The sequence below is a fragment of the Manis pentadactyla genome, chromosome 5, assembly GCF_030020395.1.
Source record: "Manis pentadactyla isolate mManPen7 chromosome 5, mManPen7.hap1, whole genome shotgun sequence".
In the NCBI taxonomy this organism is placed as follows: Eukaryota; Metazoa; Chordata; class Mammalia; order Pholidota; family Manidae; genus Manis; species Manis pentadactyla.
In genome coordinates, this window is record NC_080023.1 from 177,783,028 (window position 1) to 177,810,518 (window position 27,491).

The window sequence follows — 27,491 nt, forward strand, 5'->3', positions numbered from 1 at the left end:
AAAATTAAAAAAAAAGAAATGTCAAACAAATTCACCATCTTAGGGAGACTGTAACTCATCTAAGAAATCAGCTGGTCCAGCCGACCAGGAAGTAAATGAAAACAGGGAAACGCCCAATGGCAGTGATTAGCTTCACCAAATAGACACCCGGCCAAAAGAAAACACGTGGATTCATGTGGTTCCAGGGCACAGAGTGTCACCACATTCCAAACAGAGTCAAGAATCCAGGCCTCTGGTCCTGGGGGTGGCAAGAGGCCGCAGGGCTGCTGGGAAGTGGGTGGAGGCCTCAGGTCGGAGGGAGGCAGAGCGAGAGGCCAGGCAGAGGCACTGCTGTGCAGGGGGATGCATCCTGCCTGCACCCGGCTGGGTGGGGCACCCCAGAGATGACACCACAGGGGGAGGCTGGGACACTGGGCCCTGCCCCACCCCCTCAGAGTCTGGTGCCTGGGCCTCAAGCTGCTCCACAGCCCTGGCCCTCAGGTTCCTATGCCGGCATGCAGGCCTGGACTCAGCACTGATGCCTAGGAGCATGCTAGCAGCAGCCCCTCACGCTCCGTCCCAGAGGACCTGCGACCACCCCTGGGGAGCAGCAGGGTCCTCCAGGCACCCATGTCTGCTTGCCCTCTTCAATACGCTGTCAGCCGTCAAAGAGCTGGGGCCCAGGGGTGCTGTGCCGTCCCGGGGGCTGGGGCCCACGGAGGATCACCTAAGATCCACTGAAGGCCTCACTCTCTCTGGCCACTTTCTCCCCTCCCCCAGCACTGTTCTCCTGGCATTGCCCAGCCCAGGGCCACAGGGGCCAGGGCACACCCGGCAAAACAGCCCTCCCATGCTGGGCACATGCCACACCACTCCACTGGCATGGTTTGATGCTCTAGAGGAGTGCCATGGAAGTCAGGGTCCTCTTGCCCTGGCCCAGGTGCTGGGGTGCCAGGGACCCCACTGGAAGCCCCTTTCCTGCAGGCAGGGTGCCTCTCCATGCATGCCCTCTACTGCAATCCCGTAGGGAGCTGAGGTGCCCCACACTCCTCCCTGTGGTGCAGGCGGCCTCCTGCGGCCCCCCTGAGCCCTGGATGAGGCTGTGCCGTCTTCCACTCCTGGCTGGCTCACAGGCCACTGGACATCACCCCAAGCAGGAGCCTGGCGCCTTGCTCAGGCGGCAGTGCCACTGAGGGCACCTCCCAGGGCAGGCTCCCCACTTGGTCCCAGGATCCCCCAAGCATGCATGTGTGGGCTCCCTCTGCACCTTTACGAGTCACAAGTTAAATCTGGCCATCTTTAGAAGTGTGAGGACACACGCACACTCTCCATGGGCCAGCCTGCCAGTCGTGGTGATGCCACCATGCCTCCGGAAAAGCCCCCTCAGAGCAGCGAGGGAAGAGGAAGGCCAGTAGCACCTGCAGTCATTCTGAAGAGTCTTGACCTTGGGACCGTGGAAGGGCCTTGGGGCCACCGACCACAGCTTCTCTAGAGCAGGCGTCAGAGTGTGAGCCCAGGTGGGCTGGCGGGCGTGTGTACGCGGAATGTGACGCACTCCACAGGTGCTCGTCAAAGAGGCAGACAGAGATTATGAAAAACGTTTTATTTTAAATCGAAGTACCAAGCAGATACTTGCAAAACCACATACAAAGTATCACTCAGATGCCCCCCTTCCCCGGGCTGCCTTTGAGCCGGCGGTGCCTTCCCAGAACCAAAGCCTGGCGGCCAGGACAGCCTGAGCTCCCACCCTGGGGGACGCCGGCCTGACACTCCCTCCCCTTGGGCTGCGGTCTCCTTGATGGCAAACCCCCTCCCCCGCTGGGGCGCAGGGCCCTCCCAGCCCAGGTGGAGGGAGGTGGGGTGATTCTGGGGCATCTGTGGTTTCCGTTTGTACGGCTCTGGGGGCAGGGACGGTGCTTTGAAGGGAGGGAGAATGTCCCACTCAGAGGGCAAGGTGCGCTGTTATACATGGTTTTCCACACGGTCTGAGCTGGTGTGGCGCCCACCCCCCGCGGCCTGTAACAGGCCTCGCCACTCGGTGCAGGCAAGCTTACACAAGGCGTATATACACAAACACACAAATGTCACCTGAACAGCTGACCCACAACAGCAGCAGACACAGATGAACAGAAAGAAGACAGAAAACAACAGCTCGAGTGGGCTGGGCCGCTGCGCAGAGGCCGGGGCACTTGACGGCAGGGCGGATGGGCAGAACCTAGTCCCTCAAAGCACGAGGTGGGTGGCTCCCTCCCACTGTGGGCCCAGAGGAGGGTCTTCCACAGGCCAGGGATCTGGCACGAGGCCCAGGGTGGCCACAGGGACCCAGAGGGTGGCCACCTGGTTGGTCTTCCTCCTGAGTTCAGACTCAGACCCCTCAGACAGCCCTTCCCGTGAGTCCCCTGGTTCCCATGTCAGTGGGGGCTAGCTTGGCCCAGCCCACTGGGCACCAGTGTCCCCATCAGGGGACCCCTGAAGGTTGAGCATGAGGGTGACAGGAGCCCCAGGTCTGAAGAGGCGTCTCCACCTACCCTGTGGGGACCCTCCTGGGCCCCCATCCTGTTGCTCACATTCACCCCAGGAGGACAAAGTCCACCATCGGGCTTCCCTGGGAGGGCGGGGCTCCTGGTCTGGGGCAGCAGAGCCCCGCACCGCACCACCCATGGGCCATCCCAACAGTCACTTCATGCAAAACAGTCTGGAACCCAGATCAGATTTGGGAAGCCTAGGCACTCAACATTGTTTACGTTGAAAATGCTATAAATCCAGCTCTTCCTAGAAGCTGACTGGACAGTTCACTTACAAATACCAGGGCGCATACAAGGACTTGCACACTGAGCACCTGCCAGGCAGGCGCGTCCCCCGTAAGAGGGCAGGCCGGCGCCTCGGGCCTCTCTGCACAGGTGGGTGCCCCCAGGATGTGCACCCAAACCCCAGGTACCCAGGCGTCGCCAGACCTGAGCCCGCGCAGACCTGCCACGCCCATGAAGCCCACTGGAGACGGGACAGCAGGTACAAGCTGCACCAACCCTACAGAGAATTGTGGGAAGAAACGAATCCATAGGATCCACGGGTTCCACACTTGGGGTTCCCAAGACATGTGTTAGTAATGTCCCTCCTCAGCGGCTCAGGCTCACCAAGGTCCTCACACATGAGCGCCCTTGGGCGTCCCCGGATCTGTATGTCACCCGCTGCACCTGGCCTCTCAGCCTCTCCCACCTGGCTCCTGATTGGGCCTAAGGTGTAAACAGTATTAAGAAGCAACAGATGAAAAAATATATTTCCCAGCAATGAAAGGGAGGAGGCTCAGAACTCGAAGACCGGTTTCACGGCTGCTGTCATTTCTGTCCCTTTTTCTCTCCTGTTTTGGCATTTCCTCTTTGGTTCAGCAGCCCTGAAGGACCCGCTGGGCACCGGTGCCATGCTCCCACCTGGCCGTGACCTCAAGAGAGGCAGCCAGCCCTGGGCCTGCAGAGGCCTCACCCTCTGCTAGCGGCTACTTGTGCTCGTGGCCTTCCGCCACTGTGGCCACCTCGATGGTGGCTGTGTGGTCCTCGGGCCCTGAGGCTGCCATGGTGCTCTCAACAGCCCCTGTGGGCACTGTGAGGATGGTGCTGCCCCCAGGTGCCACCTGGGCCACATTCTGCAGGGCAGGGCCCAGGCTGGGCAGTGTGAGCAGCTGCAGTGGGCTCACCACCTTGACCACGGCACTGCCGTCCTGCACAGCAGCTGTGCTAAGGACTGCGAGGCTGGGTGCGTCCGGGTGGATCTCCACCGTGCTTGGGAAAGCGGTGCCCGGCGAGGCCAGCACTGTGTAGCCCCCGAGCAGTGGCGAGGCTGGGGAGCTGGTGGGCGCAGCCTGGGGCGAGCCCTTGCCCAGCACGGGGGAGGGCAGCGCGGACACCACTTTGCCAAGGGGCACGCCGGTCAGCTGGGGCACGCCAGGGCCGAGGGTGATCTGGGCAGACTGCGTGAGCACCTGCGAGGCGATGGCGGCTGGCCCGGAGGTGGCCCTGGCAAGCCGGGGCCGCTTGGTGGGAGGCGGCAGGGAAACGGGGGTCAGCGTCATGAGCACGTTGCTGAGGTGCTGGGACTTGTGCTTCAGCTCCTTGGCCCGCCGACGGTGCTCATCGCACTGCTGCTCCAGGGCTGCAGGCAGGGACAGCGTCAGCGCAGGGCAGGGCAGGGGACCTGGGGACAGGGTCAGCGAGGGCGGGAACAAGGGGCACCTGGGATCAGGGCGTCAGTGTTAGGGCTGATGTGGGGGTCCTGGGGACCGAGCTTCCTGCTCTCTTTAGCATGACCCAGGCATCCCTGGTTCTGAATGGAGAGCTGCTCTAGGGACATACTAAGATAAAAAGTAGGTCAAAACAGCACACGGCCCACAAGGGCAGTGAGGGCACCTGGGAGAGGCAGGCGGCAGAGGAGCTCCTGGCTCTGCTGCTCTGCACATACGTGTGTAGGCTCAGGGCGTGTGCTGGGCACCACCGTGGCACCTGCCCACCTCCCTGTGCACAGCACACATGCTCCATCCTGATTTCCCATACTGTGGCCCCGCCCTGCCGCGCTCCCACAGGGTGGCGTGGTCCCGCCCCGGGCACACCTGCCAGGTCACGGGCATATTGCTCACGGGAGCGGTCCATCTGGCACTTGTGGCTGGCCAGCACCTTCTTCACCAGATCCAGCATGCCGAAATTCTGCACGATGTTATTGAGGAGCACGGCGTCTGAAGGGCGAGCAAGCACTGAGCGCGGGACCCCGGGGTCTGTCCCCGCCCGTGCCCTACTCTGGCTCTACCCTGCAGCTCTGGCCCGGTGGCACAGAAGGGCTACAGGGAGAAGGGCTAACCGCCCACCCGCTGCAGATGCTGCTGGGCTCAGCTCCACCTTGCGGGGCAGGCAGCCTGTGCCAGCCCTGAGGCAGCTGGCCAGCCCCCAACACTGATGCCAAGCCAGCAGGACCTCTCACCTCGGAGCTGCAGTGGGGGGTCCTGGGCCCGCTGCTGCAGGCCTGCCATGGTGTCCACCAGCCCCTGGTGGCACTCCTGTATGACCTCATCCAGCAGGCCGGCATCCTTGAGGCCTCTCCAGAAGGCAAACGTGTCATCTGTGAGGGAAGAAGGTGGAGGTCCAACAGGAAGAGCCCTGCGTGGGCTCCTCACCACACAGAGAAGCAAAGAGCTGACAGGAGGACACCCGCATCTACACACCCAACAGCTGCAGGGGGTGGGCCAGGCGGCCCCGCACCCAGGGACCCCACTGCACTGCCACTTTGGCCACGAGGCTCCCAGCCCTCCCAGTCTCCCGGAGGGTGAGGGCAGGTGGGAGTGCCTACCTCCAATAGCTGTGGTCCAGTCTCCGGGGTCCTCGCAGGTTTCTATGGTGATGGTAGCAGGCGACCCATTCACTGCAACCAACACGCCCCATGAGCCGCCCCATGAGCTGCCCCGGTGGCCACCGGGGTACAAGCTCCAAATCTTCCCTTCGCACCAGTTTTCACAAAATTGACACACATACTAGGGCAAAGGATTCACTTGCTTTGCACTTTAAATTTGCTTTCAAACCTTTTAATCCCATCTTCAAATGTGTCCAAAGGAGAAAGAATATGAGTCCCCTTGAACCCACCACCCAGTCTTAGCGATGCTCAACATTGCACAGTTCCTCTGTTTACACTTCCCCATCCGGACCCCAGACTGGCGGGTCGGCACACTGCTTTGCCTGTTGTGTTCTCCGAGTGCGAGCCGGGGGTCGTGACTGCTGGGGGCTGGCCCACCGGGGCACCCCCTCCCCACGCACCTCCGACGTGTGTGCTCCATTGTGTATCTTAGTATCTCCGCCATTTCCATTCCCTAGATCAGCAGAGGCAGGACCAGCCAGCCATCCTGTTGCCACTGAGTCCGCCTTGTGCCTACAGAGCACAGCAGAGGGAACCGCAGGCGTTTGGCCATTTGGGGCTGTTTCTGATAGAGAACCTGCCTTAAAAACAAGCCCACGACTGGCTAACAGCTTCGTGTGGGTTTTTCAATGTCACGCTGCCCAGCCTCTCCCATGTCCACCAAAGACGTCACGGTGAGGAATCTCACATGCCTGGAATAATCTGGGGCCTGAGCAGAGATTTCCCACAGTCTGGGTGACCCCCAGTCTCTAACTACACAGTAGACCAGTCAGACGTTCTTGGAGAACCCTGGCTGAGGAAGCCACACAGGTAAGTATAAGTAAAGCGACAGACCCATCCAGACCGCCGCGGACGACAGCTCCAGAGCCGAGCCCGACCCTGACGCTCCTGCACTGACCCGCAGGTGCTGGGAACGGCTGCCTCGGGCTGACCCCACAACGCTGACCAGCCCTGCTGTCAGGAAAGCCACCAGCCATGGAGTGGGATACATGTCTCGGCGTGTCTCCCAGGGGAAGGGCCTTTGCTGTGACCCAGCCCCTGCCCACACACCTCGTGCCATCCAAAAAGCCAGACCAGGACCCAGCCTGGGGATCGGTCCAGAAAGAAGTCTGAAGGACCCAGGCCCACATCACTGCAGACCACACACACGGGAAGAGGGAAGAGCCTACAACAGCCAGCCTCCTGACTGCTGGCGACTTGAGTGCGCCTGCAGCTTCTAGGAGGGACCCCAAACGGAGGCCAGCTGTTGGCACTGCGCAGCCCCATGTAGGCAGGGGCAGGGGCACACCCGCAGCGAACGACGCAACTATGGCCCCCGAACCACCTGCTCAGAGACGAGGCTGGTCCCTGGCCACGCAGCAGCCTGTCCCCATGGAGTGACAGCATAGCAACCATGCAGGTGACGTCCTTGGGGATGCACCAGATTCTCACCAGTGTGGGTCAGGAACTCAGGGCCAATTCCACCCTAACTTCGGGATCAAAAGGACCCTCTACTCAAAGAACCGGAGGAATTCCAGCGAATGCTCAGTCCTTCCATGAGCTAGAGGCACAGACACCAACCTGGAGGAGCGGCAGACATGCCAGTCCAACCAAGGGGCAGGGATGCAGCACACTTGCCATGTGCCAAGCGCTGTGGGATGTGCGGGCTCCCGCCTGGGGAGCAGCCCAGGGTGGTGAAGGCGCTCCCTGAACCGGCCAGAGCTGGTGGTGGACCTGGCGCTGGCTTTACCATGCACTTCTCTAGTGTCCGTTATTGTATTTTATAATAAAAAATGGCTCAAAAAAGAAAACTATTTGAATTTCCCTTTGGATAAAACAGAAATTCAGCAAGACTTCCCTGGTTGGGAAGGAGGCAGTGGCTGCTGACACTGCAGGACCCCAAGGGGACAGTGGAGCCTGGGTGGGGACAGCCGGGCTGCCAGAGAACGTGCGCCAAGCCCACCTCGGCACCAGCAGCCAGCGGGTGGGGTCCTGAGCAGCAGGAACAAAGCGTCGGGCCCAGCACGTACCGTCGGCCGTGGCGGGTGTGAGTGGGATGTACTCGGCCGGCGTGGGGCTGCTCAGGGACACACGGGCTCCAGAGAGGTCGATCTTGGTGCTGCGGCAGGTGTTGGAGCAAACCTTGTCATGCTGGTAGAAGTCCAGCTCTCCGGAGTCCATGATCTTCCTGCACACGGAGACTGAGCATCAGTCACGTGCCAAGCCCAGGCCACCCATGTGCACAAATGGACTGGAGGCGCCTCGCTCCCCACTCACGACTCAGGTCCCAAGGGGAAGGCAGCAGCTGCGAACAGCTGGCCCGAAGGCTGCACCCCTGAGGTGGGAGGTGGGCTCCATGGGGGCCCAGAGTTCTCAGCTAGTGTACTTGCACCAGGCAGGAGGCCTTGGCTGCCCACGCGTGCTCTGTTCACAAGAAGTGTGACTGCCATGGCCAATAGCCCGAGCAGGAAATGAGGGCCCTGACCAGTGGGCATCTTGGAGATGCCAGTCAGGTGCTGTGGGGCTGGGCCTTCCAGGATGCTCCGCTGCCCAGCAGCCCCCAGGGTGCAGACCCACAGCTGACACAGGTGCAGACACCTGCATGGTGTGCAGCCTAATGGGGACCAGACACACGCCCTGGCTTCCGGCTGCCCCCGAGGCTGTCTCTTCCATCCCTTGGTCTTGTCAGGAAGGCACGACTGCTGGGAATGGCCTCTTCCTGAGGGCCGGGTTTAAGTCTGGGCAAGTCTCAATCAGCCTCCCTCAACCCATGAGGGTCAGCGGCTCCATAGGGCCCCCTGCATTGCTCGGCCTTCGGGCAGTGGCTGCACTGACCTCAGGGCGGGCATCTGTCAGCACGCCTCCCCAGCCGGGCTCTTCCTGTGAAGCTGCCCACCACCTCCCCACAGCCAATCCCACCAAGACACTTTCTAGCAAGTCAGGGGCCGGCTTGATAGCTGTGGCTTAGAAAGAAGTTGGGAGCACTGCGAAAAGGGCCCAGCTGGGTGGTCCATGGGCCTGGGCATCAGCACCTTTCAGGCCCAGACCGTGGTTCCCAAGGGCAGTGAACACGGCTGTGGTTGGAGGCTCCCAGTGGGGGCTGCAGGAACTTCTGTGGTGGCAAACACAAGCCCAGGGACAAAAGCCGCTTCTCCCAGGAATGACACACGGAGAAAAGCAGCCCCTTTAGCACAAAGTGACCCAAACCAGCCATGCCAGATGTGATCAGAAATAGTGCCATCTCTGGCCAGACAGGCAGAGGGCCTGTGGATATGAGCAGAGGCAAGAGAGAGGGCAGGAGCGGCTGCCTGGAGGTGCCCTTCACCACATCAGGAGGGATGAGCTGTTCCCATGACTTGAGAACTAGACTTGCCACTCCGGGGAGAACACACTGAAAGGCCCCGGGTCCCTCCCCAGGCTTCGCAGAAGCCCGCACCCCTCCTGCTCTGAGGATGATGGGGAGGGCCCCGGACCCCCCTGGAAACCCACTGGTCTGCACACCAAGAACATCCATGGCACAAAAGGCCAGGGAGCCATCCAGCTTTGAGGAGGCAGACACAATCCCCAAACACAGGTGTGGCCTGGACAGGAAGCTTGCCAGGCAGACTGGCCGTGCCAGGAAGGACAGAGTCCAGACAACTGGCCAGACTGACACACACCAGACGTTAAAGGGAAGGGGGCTCTCCACCCGGACACTGGCCCGGGCTGTAGTGGGTGAGCTTATTTTCACGCAGGGAGCACACAGGACATGCAGAGGCAGGCCACCCTCCCCAGGGATGTGTGCATTCTGCACACTTCAGTAAGAGGTGCCATGATAAAGGCAGCAGAAGGCCAAGAGGTGGCCCTGGCTGCCTTTCTGACGTGCACACACCGCTCACACAGCTACCGTTTGACTGTCCAATTGCCACAGGTGCCCTCGCTCAAGAACCAGTGGGAAAACGCGAGGCAGCAGAGTCCTACACGTTTGCAGGGCTGTGGGCAGTGCAGCCCCCGGGGACAAGGACGGCTCTCCTCACAGCTACAGGCTCTTCAAAACCCACAGACAGATGAAGGAACAGTGGCCGCTGTGCTTCCACCGAGGAGGGGCCCTGACACCAGTGCCCATGTCACCCGTCGGCCACGGCCCCCGCCCGCGGGCGCCCACCTGAGCATGATGCCGTTCATGCGGATGGCTCTCTTCCAGTCCTTCAGGGTGGACTTGCCGGCCAGGTGCACAAACTCCTTCGGGCTGATCACGTGCTCATCATACTGTGGAGGGAAGCGCAGCAGCGAGGGTCAGGGGGCGCCTCTCGCCGCCCTCTTCTCCTGCCTGCGCCTTGTCTGGAGCCCAGCCTGGGGGTGGGGCGTGCAGGGCGGCAGGGCACGGCTCTGGGACACATTTGGGAGTCAGCCAACAGCGGCCCACTCACGGACAACGATTCACTAAAACGAGGTGTGGCCCTCATGCAGGCAGGACTGGGAGCCAACTTCCCACTGCTTGCAGCAGCTGGGGGGCCTGGGGACGGAGCCGGGGGCCTGGCACTGCCCTGCCAGAACACACCGCAGGCCTGGGGCCTGGGCACAGCAGCGACTGCATCACTCAGCAAGGCCAGGCGCCCTCCCCTTCACATGGGACGCCACCAAAGATACCATGAGACGTGCCCTCAGTCCCGGCCCCAACACCCACCTTCACAGGCAGCACACAGCAGGTTTGTCTTGCTCTGAGGCGCCCACATCCGCCTCAAGGTCAGGGGACCAACCCTACTCGTAAGGCTCTGAGACCCGATGGCTCTGCCCAGTGCTGGAGCTCAGAAGGCCTGAGCAGGTGAACACATCCTATTTGATCTTGTCAAACAAATAATTACTGGAACCAAAAGATCAAACGAAACTGTTTACTTAGAAAATAGGCCAGCCAGGGATGCATGAGTCACTGGGTCTCCACAGAGGCAGAAATGAAAGCTCCAACAGTGGCCTGAATGTGCTGTTAGATCCAGGCTGGGCGGCTGGCTTCCTCCTGGTGCCCTGCTGTCTGCGCTCAGATTACCCTGCCCGGGGCAGAGGGCTCGGCCCAGCATCTCCATCAGACCCAGGTCACAGCACACACGACTGGCCTGGGAACAGCCACCCCAGGAGCAATGCTCTTAATCTCTTAGGCACCCCTCACACTTGCTCTGAGTGCACGGAGCCTTGATCCCTCACTCAGCTGGTCAGGAAGCCTGGCCCGAGCACTGGCAGCTGGAGTCAGGGAGCTCACCAGACGGGACGCCCACACCCGCAGACACAAAGCCATCCCTGCCGGGGACCTGATGCCATACCCGGCTACAGACTCTGACCCACCCCAGCCACTGGCAGACGAGGCAGCCACCACCTAGCTGGCCACCCCGAGTCCTGATGCCTCACTCTTCACCCAAGAACTCCAACCCAGAACCACCTGCTCTCTGCCTAGAACACTTACGGGGAAACCCCTGTGCTGACTCACTGGTGACAAACAGTTTTGCCTGAGAACTTCCTGGTTTCCAAAGATGACTTCCCCGTGTGCAGTGATGCTCTCTGAGCTTCCGTCCCCTGGCTTCTGCAGGGCCTCCGGGAGGTGGGCTGAGGGGTCAAGGAATCTCATTCTGCGGCTCCAGGATGATGCTACCTACAGAGAGGCTCCTTTTCTGCTTCTAGCTTTTTATTCTGCTGTTATTTCAAACTTGGGAATGACTGAGAATGGCACAGAGCACTAACGCGCCCTCCCGCTCACGCACCTGTGCCGTGAGCACACATGGCTCCTCCCGGCAGCAGACCTACAGGCATCTGGCCCAGGTACCTCGTGCCCACTGCTAGGAATGGGGTTCTCTTCCATAGCCATGTATGACGCTCAAGGTCGGGAAATCAGCATTCATGAGCCACTACCAGGCCCACAGGCAGTACTCAGATCCCACAGACTGTCCCCGCAGAGCCTTCAGAGTGACCGTCCTCACGCAGGACCGGCCTGGACCGCATGCTGCTCCCCCTGCTGTGTCCTCATCCCCTCCAGCAAAGCAGCTCCTCAGCCTGCCTTCACAACTTCATTTTTGAAGCATGCAGGTCAATTTTTCTGTAGACTGCCTCCAATTTGTGTTTGTCTGATGTTTTCTCATGAGTAGAGTCAGGTTCTGCATTTTGGGCAAGAATGCCACAGAGTTCATGCCCATCTTGCTTTGGGGGCACATGAAGGGGGCCTGTTGGGATATGATGTCCACACTGTCACTTGGTGGAGGGGCTGAGTGCCAGGCCCCCCACTGCAGCTGCTGCCCCTCACCCAGGGCACACGCTGCATGGGGGCCGCCCTGCTGCTTCGACACTTACCACTTGGCATTCTGATACAAGTGCCCCCTCCTCCCCATTCACTGGGCATGGTGACCACACACGCCGCAGTGAATGCAGCTCCTGCGGCGTCACGCTCGGTGTGTTCCACACCATCATCGACTCTTCTGACGCCAAGCAGTCCCGGGGGAGCCGGGAAGGCCCTCTGAGCCGGCGGCCATGCCTTCCTGAGATGTGGTTGCTTTCCTCCTCCTCCAGGAAAATTCTCAGGCCCTTCCTCTTTCCTCCTTCCGAAACTCAGAGGCACTAGGCTCTCTCATCTTACTTCCCTCCTTTCATTTCTGTGCATTGTATTCTGAGTGCTTTACTTCTCTACCTTCCGGGTCACTCATTCCCTCCAGCTGCGTCTGACCTGCTGCGGAACTGACCCGAGTGTCCGAGTTCATTGTATCTTCATTTCTAGTTCGTTTTCCGAATCTGCTTATGCTTTAGCCATGTTCAAGCCTCTCTTTTATGTCTCAAAACAAATTAAACGTAACTGTTTCATATTCCGTGTCTGAAAAGCCACCGTGGGAACCTCTGTGGGCCTCTGCCCTGTGTCTGTGCCCCCATCAGCACCGCTTTCCCGCGTGCTGTTTTGGGTTTTTTTTACTGTAAGCTACTTCTTTTCATGGCAGTTTCCTTGAAACTACTTGAAACCTGCAAAAAAACAAGTTCCCCCTAAAGAGTTTTCATTTGCTCCTGTCGGGTTGCTGGGGAACCACCTGCAAAGAAACTCCCAGTCTAAGGTTTCTGTCTGGCCACAGAGTAGCCCACGAAAGGGTTCTGCTTTCTGCTCAGGCTAAGATGTGAGGCAGGTGCCCTCCTCGTCCCAGGGGTGCGCTGGGCTGGGAGTACATCAGCAGTGGTTCGCCCTGGCGCTGAGGGTGGGGACCTCTGGAGCAGTGGCCTGCCCGGGGACAAGCCCACCGCCCCCAGGGAGTGCTGGGCTGCACGCACTGCAGCCTGTGCAGTGTGAGGCCGGAAACCCGCAGGAGAGGCTGTGTAGGCTGGGCTGGAGGTGGGACCACCCCACCACAGCTCCCCCGGGTCCTGGGTCTGAGTGTTTCCTCCTTTTTCGCCAGCTTAGGTGCATTATGAAAATACCTCCACTGGCATTTTTGGTTGTTTCCACAGGATGAGCCTGGGTACCTAATCTGCCACATCGCTGGAAAAAGACAGGTGGCTTCCCTGAGCATGTCTCACTCCACCTGGTAAAGCCGCTCGCAGCTGGGCAGCCAGGCCTGCCGCCCCCACCTCTCCCCACAGCGCCCCTCGTCACAGAGAATCACCATTCCCGGCGCTTTTCCTTGTGTCCTTGGTGGTGACCCTATCTGTCCCCGATGGCTTATTCCTTCTCTGCGCTCCCAAACACTGGGATTTCTGCCCGAGCTCCCACCTGGGAGCAGGGCTCTCCTCTCACTGGCCTCACAGCTGCCACACCAAGAAGCCTCCCCTGCAGCTGGCACAGGGGCTACACGACCCTCACCTGAACACACTTCACATTGATGCCAGGGCACACGAACTTCCTCCAGATCAAGTTGGCCCTGCTGTCCCCGCAGGTAATGGGGTACACGATTTCAGCCTCCATGTTCTCCTCCTCTTCCGCCATCTTCACTTCTCATGGTGTGTTGACAGGGAAAGGGGGGGAAACAGAAAATCAGTTACGACCTCTTCAGAGCACTTCCTGAAAGGGCACGGACATGGCTGCCAACCAGGAAACCAGGAACTGAACTCCGGGAGGGCTGAGCTAGGCCCTGGTGGGCAGGGCACGCTTCTCATCGGTCCCCACTGGTGTTCCAGGTAAAGTTGCAAGAGCAGCGTAACCACAGCTGTATTAGTAATTACATCAAACTATGGTCCCACCGAGGAGCCACTTAAGGAAAGAGTCAAACTTTACTTGGAACAATTCTAGAGAAACTTACTCTTTCTGTTCTGAGGAGCTCTAAGGCCTTAAATATTAGGCAACCGAAAAATAACGAGAGTGTTCTGTCTGCAGAAACTCCACTGAGTCATGATGAGCAGAGCCACAGGCAGGGGGCTGCAAGCCTGGGCCTCCATGGCCACGGCCCCTCTGGGAAGAGCCTGCAGAAGGGCCTTGTGCCCTGAGTGACCCCCGGGAAGCCCATCCTCTCAGGAACACCACCCCCAGAGCTGCCTGCGGGACTGCAATGAGAAGGCAGGCTGCCTACCTAACACGGCCTCCTTGAGCTGCGAGGTCGCCGTGAACGCAGCTGCGGCGGCTGCCGCCGCATTCTCCGTCTCCATGTTATCTTCTGTCAGGTCGCCCCTGGGAAAGGAGGGAGGGACGTCAGCAGGCCTGGTGTGGCGCCTTGCCTCCCCCTCGTCCGAGAGCCCGGTGGCGGTGTGGCTGGGGACCTGGTGCTGGCAGTCACTGCACAGCCACCCCCAGCAGATGCCCCTCTGAAAGGCTGTGCCTTTGGGGCCACGACAGCACCCACACGTGAGACCACAGAGCGCATCTGAGCGGGATGAGCACACGGCAGGAATTCTAAACCCCCATTTCTTTCTTCAATAGAGTTTTCCATTTCTGTGACAATTTCACTTGGTTTATAGAAACTATCAAAAGCATAAGATTTTAGAAAGAAAAAAATCACCCACTGCCTAACCTCAACTTACACCAAACTGCAGACAAATCCAATGTAAAGACTTGCAGCAAAGCCATAAAAGCATTAAAAGGAAAAAATGACATTTCACAAAATAGTTTCAAAATGGTGAGAGGTTTTCTTACACCATAAAAAAGATGATAGATTTGCCTTAAAAAAAAAAAAACTTAATTTTTTTAAAAAGGAGAGAACTGGTGGGAAATGTGTATGGCATACGAGAGCAAACACGTGTCCTGACATCCCATAAAGTGCCTCACGGGTTGGCACACTGCCCAGAGGGAAACAGGTGAAGGAGGCCGCCTGGGACCGGAGGCCATTGGCATCTTCCTCGCTCACAAGGATGCAAACAATACCTCGAATGGGGACCCTCCTGGCCACACACCCCACGGGAGGTGGGGCAGCCCTGGGAGTGGCGTGTCCCATACTCACAGAGAGCCCTGCAGGACTGTGGGAAATGGGGAGGCAGTCTGGTCCCTGGAACCTGGGGTGGCGGGGCTGGGGGCTCCCTGCCCAGCGTGTACACTTCCTGACCACTGAGCGTACAGTGCTGTGCGTTCTTGCATGGGTGTTACATTCAGAAGCAGGTTTGCTCAAGAGCAGACATGCTTTCAGGGGTGGCTCAGGGCATCCATTCACGCCCCTAGCAAATGCCCTGAGCCCCAAACGCCTCCCAGCATGGCCACTCCCCTCCCAGCAGCACCCCACTTCAGGGACTGGGACACTCGCAAGGAAGAGCACTGACTTCCCGCAGCCCACACTCCCACCAGGGAGGCAGGGAGTGAGGGAGGGGCCAGGAAGGCCACCTGGTGCTCTGGGGATGCTGAACCCAGAACGCTGAGAGTCAGGAGCTGGCAGGAGGGCACAGGGGGCCCCAGGAGGCCTTTGTGAGCCAGGCAACGACGCAGGGCCTCACTGCTATGCTGCCGGGTGGGTGGGGGTGGGTGGGACTCGGCCCTGAAAGCACCAGAAGTCTTGGCTTTACTTGAACTCCCACCACAGAAAGGATGCTTGGCAGTGGGAAGGGGCTGGAGGTGGTGAGGATGCCTGGGAGAGGCTCCTGGGTGTGCACTCAGCAGAGGACCCAGGGCCAAGAGGTCAGCAATCCTGGTGGAGGGGACAGGACCCCCAGATCCCAGGCTCCAGACGGGGTATAAGTTCAGGTGCCTGCAGGGTGATTGCGGGGCACCTGACAGGGTCTGGCTGGGAGACCGCAGGGTATGGCTCCAGGGCCGTCTCGTGAGGTCCCTTGGCCCTTGCCCCAAAGGTGGCCATGCCCCAGCTCCCCAAACCACAGAGCAGGTATACAGTCTCTGAACTCCTTGTAAGGAAGTGACAGAATATGGGCTCCATGGGGCTGGGGGGCTTTCTGCCACTGTGTGGCACTAAAAGTCTGTACTCTGGCTTGCCAGCTGTGAGCCATGGGAACCCTGGTACCCACACTCAGAGAGGCTGGGGCTCGGCCAAGTGTGGCCATCACAGTGGGGCTTGGTAGTGTGGGAAAGGTGCTGTGGTCATGGAGTGAGTGAGGGGGAGAGGCCGGGCAGGTGGGCGTGGGGACAGGGGTCTGGCCACTTGAGCCCAGGGCAGCTGCTCAGCCACAGGGAGAAAGCGAGGTCCCAGGGCAGAGGCCGCTGTGGAAATAGGAGCAGGTGGCCCAAGGGGCCAAGTGCTCTGCCTGTGAGACAGGAGCCCTGGGAGCATCTGGGTCAGGGTGGTCAGACCAGAGGCAGCCACGGCTGCAGGAGCAGCAGCAGCCAATGCGAAGGCACAGAGGGAGGGGGCTCCTCAGGGCAAAGAGCAGGTTTGGCGACTGTGGTGACCATGGAGCAGTGCCCAGCCCCTGCAGCGCACCTGCCTGGAGGGCCCCCTCAGGGTTGGGTCAGCGTCCCAGGGCCTGGCTGGGTCTCTCAGCACACTAGTCCTGAGGCTCTTCCCACCAGACCTCACCCACTGGCCCTGCTCCCTGTATCCTTCAGAGGCCCCTGCTGAGAGCCTCTATGCTAATCCCACCTGCTCCCCAAGGTCCCAGAGAGCAGCATGCGCTGCCCAGGGGCCGCCCCAGGGAGCCCGTCCCCAGTCCCCTGCTTATGACGACGACTCCTGCGGTGACCCCACTGCCCGAGCTCCAAGGCTCCGGGCCTCACCCCACCCAGGTCAGGAGGGAGAGCTGGGCTTTGGGGCCCCTTGGAGTGACTTGTGTGAAGAATATGAATGAGTGACAGCACGGGGCACACGGGCTCTGGGAAGCTGGCCTTGGAACCAGAACCTGTGGAGGTGAAGAGGACAGTGACAAAGCCGGAGAGGGTGCCCTTTCATGCCACAGACAAGGACATTCCCCAAGAGGAAGCATGTCAGGAGTGGGAGACATGGAAGCATCAACCCCAGACTTGAGAGCTCAGCATTGACAAGTCAGGGCACAGTCCCTGTCCCAGGCCGAGAACGAGCAAATGAGAGGATGTCCTAAGCCAACATGGCACCCACTTCCAGCCAAGACCAAAGGGTCACCTGGAAGCAGACGTGAGGGCAGAGCTCTGCCCCCGCTGTCTCTGCACACACAGGGGAAGGAATCCCCACAGCTCCATGAGACATCAGTTAACTGGCATCTGCAGTTAGAACTTCATTTGGAAAATGTCCACTTCACCATGAACATGGGCTTAACATGTTTGTGGGAACTGCTGACCACAAAGTGCTGCTGTCCTCCCAGCCGTGGCTATGCTGCCTGCTGCATGGCGGAGCAGCGGGTGGGAGGCAGCCCTAGTGGGCTTTCACAAAGGAGCAACACTCCAAGTCCTCCCCTAAGAAATCAGCCAGAAAAGAAATCAGCCAGAAAAGAATTCAGCCAGAAAAGAAATCAGCCAGAAAAGAAATCAGCACCCACAAAGCGATCCACCAGCTTCTGCCTCCCATGTTTGCTGGAATGAGTATCGAGAGGAGATCTCGGCTTTCAGCTGGTGGGCTAACAGCATGGTTTCCCACAGAAAAAGGAGAAATCTTCGGGTCCTTCAGGGTGAACCCACCTTGGCTGCCAGCCTGGGGTCTCCTTCTCCAAAGGGAAGCCACTCCTTTCCTCCCATAAGTGATGGGACATGGACCGCACTTCAGAGTCCCAATTCTATGACCGCAAACGTGGCCATGCCCGGAGGCCTTGAAGCTCCCAGGCCGACTGCCGGAACCTTCCACCATGAAGATACCCAGCACATGTCCCGGAGGATGAGTGCCACGCACAGAGCCTCTGGCGGCCCACGTGGTGCCCCGGACCCTTGAGTGAGGGTACCAGACCACCGAGCTGGGCCCACAGCACAGGCCAAGCCAGAACCACCACTCAGCCAACCCACCAAATCCTAAGAAATCACAAACGTGATGTCTTGAGCCACTAAGCTTTGTGGTGGTTATTCAGCAAACATAACTAACACAGAAACCGTCCTGGAAGTGGGGTCCGTCAGAAAATGCTGAGACAAAGCACAGAAAGTCTGTGGGGAGTCAGGGGCAGGAGTGGCAGCAGTGGGCTTGGGAAAGGGCCTGCGCCAAGCAGTACAGAACTGGCTAAACTGTAAATCTCCGATGCCAAAACGGTGGGACGCCTAAAGGGCTGCGAGCAGCTCTCCAGAGGAAAGTCTCAGGCAGAGCCACAAAATGTCAACTGCCTTTTTGGGAGCCAACATGCAGGAAGGGGAGACAGTCATCCTGGGGTAGATTTACAGGAATACAGGAGTCAACTATTCTACACTTCCACTTTCCCACCTGGCAAAAGACTTTCAAAGTAAGAAATGGCATCAGGATCATCAAGACTGAACCAAGGCTGTGGCTGGGCAATCCTCTGTCTAACCTCAGAAGGTTTTCAGGCCATGACAGTTAAAGGCTCCCCAGAATCTCCAGGGCACTGTAGCCTGCCCCCAAAGCAGAGAGGGCTGACCTCAAGGAGCCCGTGATGAGCATGAACTGAGTATGAGAAGAGACAAAACTGTGTCAGCATGGGAAGGCGGAGACCACTGGTCCCAACCCAACAAAACCAGAACAGAGAGTGACGTACAGTGAGGTTGGGTCTTGTGGGGCAGTCTGGGGGGCTGGAAACGTGACTTCAGTGTTCTGCACTCATGTATACACCCTGCGTGTGCATTATAAAAAAGGGGCTTAAAGGAAGAAACATTCACATGCTCAAATAGAAACAGAACACCTGGAAAGTTCTGCTGGCAAAGTCAGTGGCAGGACTCCGGGGGGGAGGAATATGGCTGCTTTCACTTTTGCTTATCCGTATTTTCTAATGTTCTATCATATACACTTTATAGCAATAAGGTAGTAATTTTAACTTTCAAAAATTTCAAACTTCCCAATAAAATGACAAATTAAATATAGGACAAGATGGCCACCAACCCAATTTCTACCCCAAACCTCAAGACCGGGACACTAGCTCCCTGGAAACAGAAGTAAAAGGAATGTGGCCAGAATTGGCTAAAAGCTGGGGAGCGAGCAGTTCCATCTCCACTGCCCCCAGCCCCCTAGGAGAACACCCCCAGGAAAAAAGCAGGCCCCTGGTCAGTCGGTGAATGGGGAGCGCCCCAAGGGAGCTGGTGTCCTGGTCCGAGGCTGCAGCCCCAGCCCAGCTCCCAAACCTCCGACGGCAGAGACACTTTCCCCAGGAAAACAGGGCGGGCACTGCTGCTCTGGGTGAGTCGTGCCAATCTACGGCTGCATCTGGGCACAGGAGTTATTAACATTACGTGAGGTCACATGGGGGGCTCTAATCCAACAGGAGTGTGGCCTTATGGGTCGGGGACCGCAGCTGGGAAGGTGCCAGTGTGGGTCTGGATCCGTTAGCTCCTTCCCACCAAGGCTGGGTCACAAGGGGGCGCCAGAGCGCCGGCCGGGCAGGGACCAGAGTGCCTCAGTGAGAGCAGGGTGAGCCGGGTGCTCACGCGCCCCAGGGAGCGGGCTGAGAGAGCTGAGCACCCCAGCCACATGCACTCATCTCCGCGGTCCCGGATCCAAGGCGGGGAGGGGAGGTCACTGCAGAGCGCACAGGCAGGAGATTCGGGTGCCATCTGGCACTGCTGTGCCCACAGCATGCAAGCAGACACATAGATCCTGACTTGGAGGGAAAAGCCAATTGAGAGGTCCTGCGTCTCCACCGGCCACGTGCCGTCAATGAGGCAGATGAGCGGTGCATAAGCCAACCAAGGGCCAACCCTTTATCCACCAGCAGGCGGCCGGTCCCGACATCAAGGCTCCAAAGCAGTGGGAACTGGGCAGGGGTCCCACCCCGAGCAGCTGCAAGTAGCCTGTGCAGCAGGGAGTGCTCCAGTGTCTGCTGCGCAGGGATCGGCCTGGGGCTGGGGCCTTCCCCGTAGGAGTTCTGCCAGGGTGCACGGGGAAATGCCCACCCCGCGGCAGTGCTGAGGCCGGTCTGAACATGCCACACACGAGACACAGCAGTGACGACATGGACAGGAACACCCGCCCGGCCCAGGTCCCTGTGGGCAAGAGGCACGAGGAGAGGCAAAGATGAAGTACCTTCTGCCCTGGCTGCCCAACGTTTCCACTTCTTCACCCTCTCAGCTGCCAGGACACTGGGGCCCATCTTAGAATAACCACGAGGAAACACCAAAGGCCCCTCATGCTATGCCCAGGGCGCAAGCCTGAGCCCGCAGCCCTCAAAGGACAGAGGCCCATCCTCACCCGTGAGCCAAGTCGGTCGTCACCAGCACAGTCTTCACCTCCTCCACGCCACTGCCGTCCACTGCCGTGTCAGGCGTTGTCACCACCACCACCTCCTCCATGTGGACACTCACTTCTGGGGTCGCCATGGCTCAGCTGCAGGGAACACCAGGACCAAGAACGTCACTCTGCCAGGGCCCCAGGTCCTGAAGGACACATCAAGCAGGTCTCAGGGCCTCCGTGTCTGCAGGGGCACCTCCCAAGGGTCTCCAAAGAGCCATGTGCAGCCCCAGCCCACTATGTTTTGACAGAAATGACAAGAGCAGAGTTGTTCCAGGGCCATGGTTCTAGCGAGGATGGGGTAAGTGCCTCTCCCACGATATGCCACCAGATAGGCTAAACTCCGAGTGGCACATGCCGCATGCTGCACCTGGGCCTAAAAGCTGGGGTCACCCCACAGGGACGGGGAAGGAGACCAGGGTGCGGGTAGACCCCGCGGTGAGTCTCCTGTTGCCACATCCCTCTGTGTCCCCTGGCCTGAACTCAGAGGCAGTCCCATCCCACTCGGAGGCCAGTCCTGTCTCTGGTCTCAGGAAATAGAAGGGAAAACCCCAAAGAACAGAAAGAAGGGAAATGTCCTTTTATCGCTGTTTTTCTTCACTGGCTCTGCCCTCTGGCACCCGTCCCTGCTATAACACTGGAATGGCAGTGGCCTGGAGGCCCCTAAGGCTCGGAGGGAGTCGAGGCCGGCTGAGCCTAAGGCTATGTGGAGCCTGCTGCTCTCCTGCCCTCCGCCCTTTGAAACGTGGCCCAGGGAAGACCCTGCCCGGAGATGTTACAGCACCGGGGACACACGGAAGCCCAGGGTTTCTAGCTAGAGGATGAAGACGGGGGCCCTGGAGATCCAGGAGGTGGGGGGAGGATTGGAGAGGAGGGAGGAGAGGTGGGGGCACATGCAGTGTGTGTGTGCCAGGGTCACCCCACATCTGCCAATGGGGCCTCACCTAAATGGCAAGCCAGAGGTGTTGAGAGCTGACCTACGGGACAGATGCACACGGCACTGCAAGGCTCTGGAGACTGACCCCAAGCGAGGCCCTGGCCACAGGCAGCTCAGATCTGCAGCTCGGGTCTGGCCAGGATGCTTCCTCCTGTGGCAGAAACACCCCCCTTCTCCCTGAGATTGAATAAGACCCAGAGTCTCACAACATTAACAGTCACAGTATGCAGATTACAATCCAAAATGTTCGACATACAAAGAATCAGGGCAGTCTGACCAATCCTCAAGAGAGAAAATAATCAGAAGCCCCCTCTGAGCTGATCACTAGGAACGGCAGTGACTTGAAAGCAGCTATTCTAACATGCTCAGGAGCGCAGCCACACATACTTGACACCAAGCGGAAAGCCAGAAAATCTGGGGAAGTTACAGCCAAGCGGAAATTTTAGAATTAAAAATATAATTACAGAAATGAAAAATTCACTGGATGGGCTCAGTATCAGAATGGAGATGAGAGAGACAGGAAATGGAATAATAAAAATAAGGATAGATCAATAGAAATGATCCAATCTGAACATCAGGGAGAAGATGGGAAACAAAATGAACACAGCCTCAGGGAGTGCAGAACCTCAGGAAGCTGGACATCGGCATCTCTGGGCCCAGAAAGAAAAGGGAAGGAAGTGTGAAGCTGAAAAAAATTTTTTGAAAATCATAGCTAAACATTGCCAAATTTAGTAAAAGCTATAAACTCATTCGAGCAGCTCAGCAAACCTCAAACAGGATAAATTCAAAGAAATCCATGCCCAGACCTTAATCAAATTGCTGAAAACCAAAGCAAGAGTATCTCAAAAGCAGCCAGATAAAAAAGCACGCATTCTCGATTTGAGAACAATTAAAAGGATTTGGGAATCCTCATCAGAAACCACAGGGCTAAAAGGCAGGGATAACGTGCTGTGATGCGCTATCAGCCAGGGCTCCTCAACAGCAAGAGCCCCTGTAGGAATGACAGCAAAAAAAGAGCTTTTCAGATAAAGGGAAGTGAGAGTTGGGCAGAAGCAGAGTTGGTTTCTGCTCCAGAAAAAATGCTGGCAGACTCTTTGGCAGAAGGGAAAGGGCAGTGGGGGGAAGCCTGGGCTTCAGGAAGGAGGGCAGGACAGCTGAAATGGCACCCATCTGGGTGAATATAATGAACCGCTTTTCTCTCAAGTTCTTTAAACTTGTATGACAGCTGAAAGCAAATACCCTGACAGCGTCTGGGGGGATTTCCAATGTATGCAGGCACGTAACCCCAGTACCTTCAGAGGGGATGCAGTGCTGCTTCTATACCAAAGCGGCAGATTCTGCCCCGGGAGACTGTGAAAAATTAGATTCTTCAAGAAGTGAATGGAGAAACAAATGGCTTAATTCCATAATGGAATATTATTCAAAGAGAAAAAGAAAAGAAGTAGCAAGCTTAAATGCACCTTCATCAGCAAAAGAAGCTGGTCCCGAAAGGCGACAGCACGGAGACAGGGCAAGGAGCAGCGGCTGCCAGCAGGTGGTGTGGGAAGGGCGAGCAGGGGTAACCCAGAGATTCCTGGACCGTGACTCCTCTGCATGGCACTACATGTCATTACACATCTGTCATAGATGTGCAACACCAACAGAATGTGCAACACCGAGAGAGAGCCCTAGGGCAAACTGTAGACCAGGCAGTTTTGACATGCCCACATGGGTTCATCCTTGGTCAAGAAGGTGCCAAGCTGTTGAGCAGTATTGATAATGGCAGAAACTGGGCCCACCTGTGCTGTGTCTTCAGTTGCTTTGCCAGGACAGGAGAAGTAATGGATCCACTTACCTTGACAGACTTACTGCACATTTCTAAAATACAACCTTCGTGTTTTAGACTTAGGCTTTGAAACAAAGAGCTTTAAACAAATGTGAATGAAAATTCACTGTAAAGTTGCACTTAAAATGCTGCAGGCCTTTGGTGCTGATTTCTCAGGGGTTAGCGTCTTACCCAGTACCTCTACTTCCACTGGGTGAGCACCACAGGCGCCATGAAGTCAGGCTTCAACCAAAAGCTGCAGAAATGCAGGAGCCGTCGTACAGGCAGCTGTCCACACCCAAATGCCAACACATGAGACTGAGTTCTTGCCCTCCGATGGCAACTGTGTTAAGTTCTCAGAACCACACACACAAAAGCTACTGCACAGAAAACAGGCCTTGATACAATTACGTTTAGACACAGCACTAACCCTACAGAGAGTAATCATGCCCCTGCCACATCCTCCTCGCCCCTTCGTATGTGGCAGAGCTGAGATCCAAGCTCAGCTTGGATCCCACAAAAGCCTGGATTCCTTACTAGTGTGAATTGAGCCCCAATTGAAGCTAGATATGAGAAAACATTTCAAAAACAGTATTATCGGGTACAAATGTCAAAAAACAAGACAAAAACGTTGGTGTGTGGTCAGCACGTCACATTCAGTTCTAGCCTCGCACATGTTCTGCAAAACCACAAATCCTTTCCTCTGATAAAAACGCCACTAGAAACAGGTCATACACAATGGCCTACTGGCAGCATTTCTTTGATCCTCAGGATGTTTCAGAAAAGGATGTTTTTTCGAAGTTTACATGGCTCACCTAAAAAAAATATGCCTCCAGCTTCTCTTGAAACACTGGCCTGGGCAGCCGCACCCTCCTCTGGGGCAGATGCCCAGCTCTGCGGGCACACATCCTACTGAGGCAGGCTGGTCAGGACGCACATGTGCAGTCCCCTGCACATGGTCCTGTCCTATGGCTCTGCAAACACACTGGAGCAGCTTCCCTTCCCAGTTCAGGCAAATGGGTTATTACTTCAAGGCCCAGGTTTGAACACCGTTTTATGTGTTCTAAATTCACAATAACTTACACATTTATATGTACATGTACAAATTCTCCCTGTTTCAATATGTCTCCACGATTTTTATACTTGATGAATAATTTCTGAACAGTCTGCTTGTTATATTTGGGTTTGATTTAATCCATTTGATTTTTCCTTAAGACTGCCATGCACTGTTGCAGCGCTGTGCACTGTGGGCAGGACTGTAAACCGGTGCAGCCACTGTGGAAAACTGTGGAGGTTCCTCAAAAAACTAAAAATAGAAATACCATAGGACCCAGCAATTCTCCTTCCGGGTATTTATCCAAAGGAAATGCAGTCAGGATCTCCAAGAGATCTCTGCACTCCCACATTCGCTGTGGTGTTACTCGCAGCAGCCAAGATACAGCAACAGCCTAAGTGTCCACAGACAGATGAATGGACAAAAATGTGGCATATGCACACAATGGAATTAGTTTAGCCTTAAAAAAGAGGGAAATTCTGCCATTTGCCACAACATGGATGAACATGCTAAGTGACACAAGCCACAGAACAAATACCACTTATACGAAGCATCTAGACAGTTACTCAGAGGAGCGGAGTGGCATAGTGGTTGCCAGAGGAGGCAGGGAGGAGAAACCAAGAGATAATAGTAAAAAAACATAAGTTTTGGTTGTACCAGATGAATTGTATCCTGGAGACCCACAGTACAGCAGTGCCTATGGTTAACAATACTGTATCGTACACTCAAACGTTTTCTAGGAAGGTAATCTTATTTTAAACGTACTTATCACTAAATAGTAGTAATAATGAGGGTAGGAAGAAACTTCCGGAGGCGGCGGATGGGTTTCCGGGGCAGGTGGTGGTGATGGCTGCCCAGTGTGCCTTATCTCCAAACTCATCAGGCTGTATCCACTAGTTACGTCCTGCATTTTTGTATGTAAAACAACAACAACCGAACTTATATTTGAAGTACTAGCAGGGAACTTGGAGCTTTGGTTCAATGGAAAAGTCAATCACGCAGACGAACTATAAAGTTAACCGAGGGTGTCCCGTCATTCCTGGCAGTACTGATTCGGTCCCGCTCCGCGCCACCGCGGCCCCGGCAGCCACACGGGCAAGGCTGCGGTGGGGGCGCACGGGCAGGGCCGCGGGCACAGCGGGCTCCGGGGCGCGGCGGGGCGGGCAGCACGGCCGGGCCGAGGCCCCCGATGCCAGGGTAGACCCCACGGGCGCGGCCTGGGGGCGCCCTGGCACGGACTCGACTGGGCCAGCGCGACCTTGCCTTGCTCACGCCCACGGCCGCCCGGGACCGCCGCCGTCGCCTTCCGCCAAGATGGAGGCGACGCCGCCGCGGACGCCGCCTGACGCGGGCCCGTGACGCCGGCGACGCCCGTGACGCCCGCCGCGCGCCGCCGCCCCTCCCCCGCTCCCCTCCCCCCGCCGTAACGTCCTGACGCTCCGCAGGGACCCCTGACTGGACGGCGGCGCGCGGCGGAGCTGGAGGCCCGCCACAGGGGGGCCGCGGGCGCTTACCTGGGCCTGGCCGGGCCTGCGCGGGCGCCGGCAGGCGGGCGGCGGAGCTGGCGGCGGGAGGGCGGTGGCGGCGGAGGCGGCGGCCGCGGGCTCCGCTCCTTGTTGGGGATTCGGCGGCGGCGGCGGCGGCGGCGGCCCGGGCGCGCGCTTCCTAGTGACGCAGGCGGCGGGGCCGCGCACGCAGGGCAGGACGGGGCCCGGAGACTTATTTGGCGCTCGTCGGGAAGACGGGCGGTGCTGAGAAATAAGGCCCGGCGGGGTACGGCGCGTGTGCGCGGGCTTAGGGGGCGCGGCGGCGACTCCCGGGAAACGCCTGCAGCGCCCCATCTCCATAGCTTCCCCTCCGCGGGTAGGAGCTGGGGGTCCGAGCCGGGAAGGGTGCGTAGGGCGGCTTTGCAGGGATGAGGCGTCTTGTGCGTGAACGGGCGCCCTTCGTGCTCGCGGCAGGTGCCTACGCGCGCGGTGCTGGGGGTGAACCCTGAGCCCGAGCCCCCGCCGCAGAGCCGCGCCCTCGTGTAAGCAGTTAAACTGGAAATTCAGTTTCTCTGTGGTCGCCGAGCCATACAAGACGCCCAAATGGAGGAATAAGAATGCCCTGAGAATTGCGCTTGCTTGCCCGCTCTCCGGGAAGAGAGCTGGAATATAAAAGCCTTGGATTTTCAAGAATGTTAGGAAGATACGCATCACTCGGCTTCTATGGCGTTCCTTGGGGAGACGTGTTGCGGAAAGCTGCAGTGGAGGCCACAGTGGGGCTGGGGCTTCACCTGCACAGAGCCGGGCGTCTCGGGCCCTCCGCGCGTGGCCTGAGGACCCTGGAGGAAGCTGCTGCGGGGCGGCGGTGGGCACCCTTGTCTTCCCACCCGCACTGGACGGTCGGAGTCGCACCCAGAGGGTGACTGAGGCTGGCTGTCCTCAGGACGGGCCGGCTCGCCTGAGCTCTGCTGATGGGTTTGGAGTCGCTGCTGCCCTTGGTAGCGGCTGCAGAGAACCCGGGCTTTGGGTGAAAGGCTGTCCCTGGGGTACAGAAGGTAGGAAACAAATGCCATGCTTAGGACCAAGCGGTGAGCCCGTGTTCAAACTTAAGTAAGAAGACCTCCGAAGGCCATTTCCCAGAATGGCAAGTTTTCAAGCCAGTTTCATTCGAGCGGTGGCATAACTGGGGCGTTGCACTTTCATTGTTTTCAGTAGTGAGAATACTCAGACCGTGATGGAAAAGGTCTCTTTTTAGAAATTTAAATACTGAATTTTTGTCAGTGCTATTTTATTATTTGGTAAATAGGAGAGCGGTGCGCACAGTCTCTGTCAGTGTTTGTCATTTATCTGAATCCCCTGTCCTCACGTTTCAGAAATAAATGTTAATAAAGTAAAAAGGGAGAAGGCCCAGAAGGGTGCCAGAGATAAGGACAGGCCTGTGTGGCATGAGGGCACGGGAGGGCAGGGAGCTTGCCTGTGCCAGGTGTGACTGCCATCCAGTCAGGGTGAGCTGCAGCCACCAGCCCTGAAGTCTGTGGGCCCCCCAACTCTCTTAACTGCTGCAGGACCTCTGCCTGTTTCTGCCACAGGACATCAGTCCTAGTATCTGAACCTGTGTTCACTCTTCTGTCTCCCAAAGAGGTCACACAGCACTGCACTCTGCTTGGCCAGCAGGACAGATTGGTTCATACTGTAAGATGGGTTCCCCAGGAACACCCATGTGGGATGCCCAGCCCAACCTGGGCTCCCAAGGGGAAGAGAGCCTTCACTCTTGGTGTGTCACAGACGAGAGTAAACACACTGTCACATCACTGACTTCAGACCCTCTCCTGACAACAAGACCCCCAAGAGGCCGAGACCATGAGTGTATCACCAGGCACTCACCATGGAGTTGCTGCGCCCCACCCTCTACTCTGCTTCACCCATCTCCAGACAGGAAGCAGGACTGAGCCCAGCAGCTCACGCAGCAGTCATCATCCCTTCCCACCGTGGCCCAGAGCCCCCACCTGGGGGGATGGACCATGTGCTGGGCGTGCAGGCCATGCATGGGTAAAAGCATTCAAGCACCAGACGGACGAGTGGACTGATGTGAGGATGAGACGGTTTCAGATCGACACTGCAGCCAGCTCCTTAAGAAACTACCCCTATCAAGCTTCGGTTTAGTGTTAAAAGTACAAGCCACTAAAAATACACTTTCTTCTTCCAATCGCAT

At 57.8% G+C, this 27,491-nt stretch overlaps 1 protein-coding gene across 8 annotated transcripts; it reads right to left on the minus strand.

Moving 5' to 3' along the window:
• Positions 1 to 1,567: 1,567 nt before the first annotated feature.
• GMEB2 (glucocorticoid modulatory element binding protein 2) lies at positions 1,568 to 25,934 on the minus strand. 8 transcript variants are annotated; one of them, XM_057503166.1, is made up of 12 exons: positions 25,307 to 25,934; positions 24,558 to 24,696; positions 20,942 to 21,085; positions 19,959 to 20,093; positions 13,851 to 13,948; positions 13,148 to 13,275; positions 9,494 to 9,597; positions 7,380 to 7,537; positions 5,311 to 5,382; positions 4,945 to 5,082; positions 4,580 to 4,702; positions 1,568 to 4,167 (listed from the first exon to the last, which is right to left on the minus strand). In XM_057503166.1, the coding sequence occupies exons 4-12, from the start codon at positions 20,084 to 20,086 to the stop codon at positions 3,473 to 3,475; spliced, it is 1,644 nt and encodes a 547-aa protein (XP_057359149.1). In that variant the 5' UTR covers positions 20,087 to 20,093; positions 20,942 to 21,085; positions 24,558 to 24,696; positions 25,307 to 25,934; the 3' UTR covers positions 1,568 to 3,472. The 8 variants fall into 8 exon arrangements, with proteins under 8 accessions (XP_057359149.1, XP_057359150.1, XP_036757589.1 ...); XM_057503167.1 differs by having other exon boundaries at positions 19,959 to 20,143; XM_036901694.2 differs by lacking the exon at positions 24,558 to 24,696.
• Positions 25,935 to 27,491: the final 1,557 nt, after the last annotated feature.

Coding starts and splice junctions, on each gene's coding strand:
- GMEB2 (XM_036901692.2), bottom strand. CDS start 20,086: ATGGCGACCCCAGAAGTGAGTGTCCACATGGAGGAGGTGGTGGTGGTG. Junction 9,598..13,147: donor TCAATGTGAAGTGTGTTCAG/GTGAGGGTCGTG, acceptor TTCCCTCCACAG/TATGATGAGCACGTGATCAG. Junction 5,383..7,379: donor CACACCCGCCACGGCCGACG/GTACGTGCTGGG, acceptor TGTTGGTTGCAG/TGAATGGGTCGCCTGCTACC.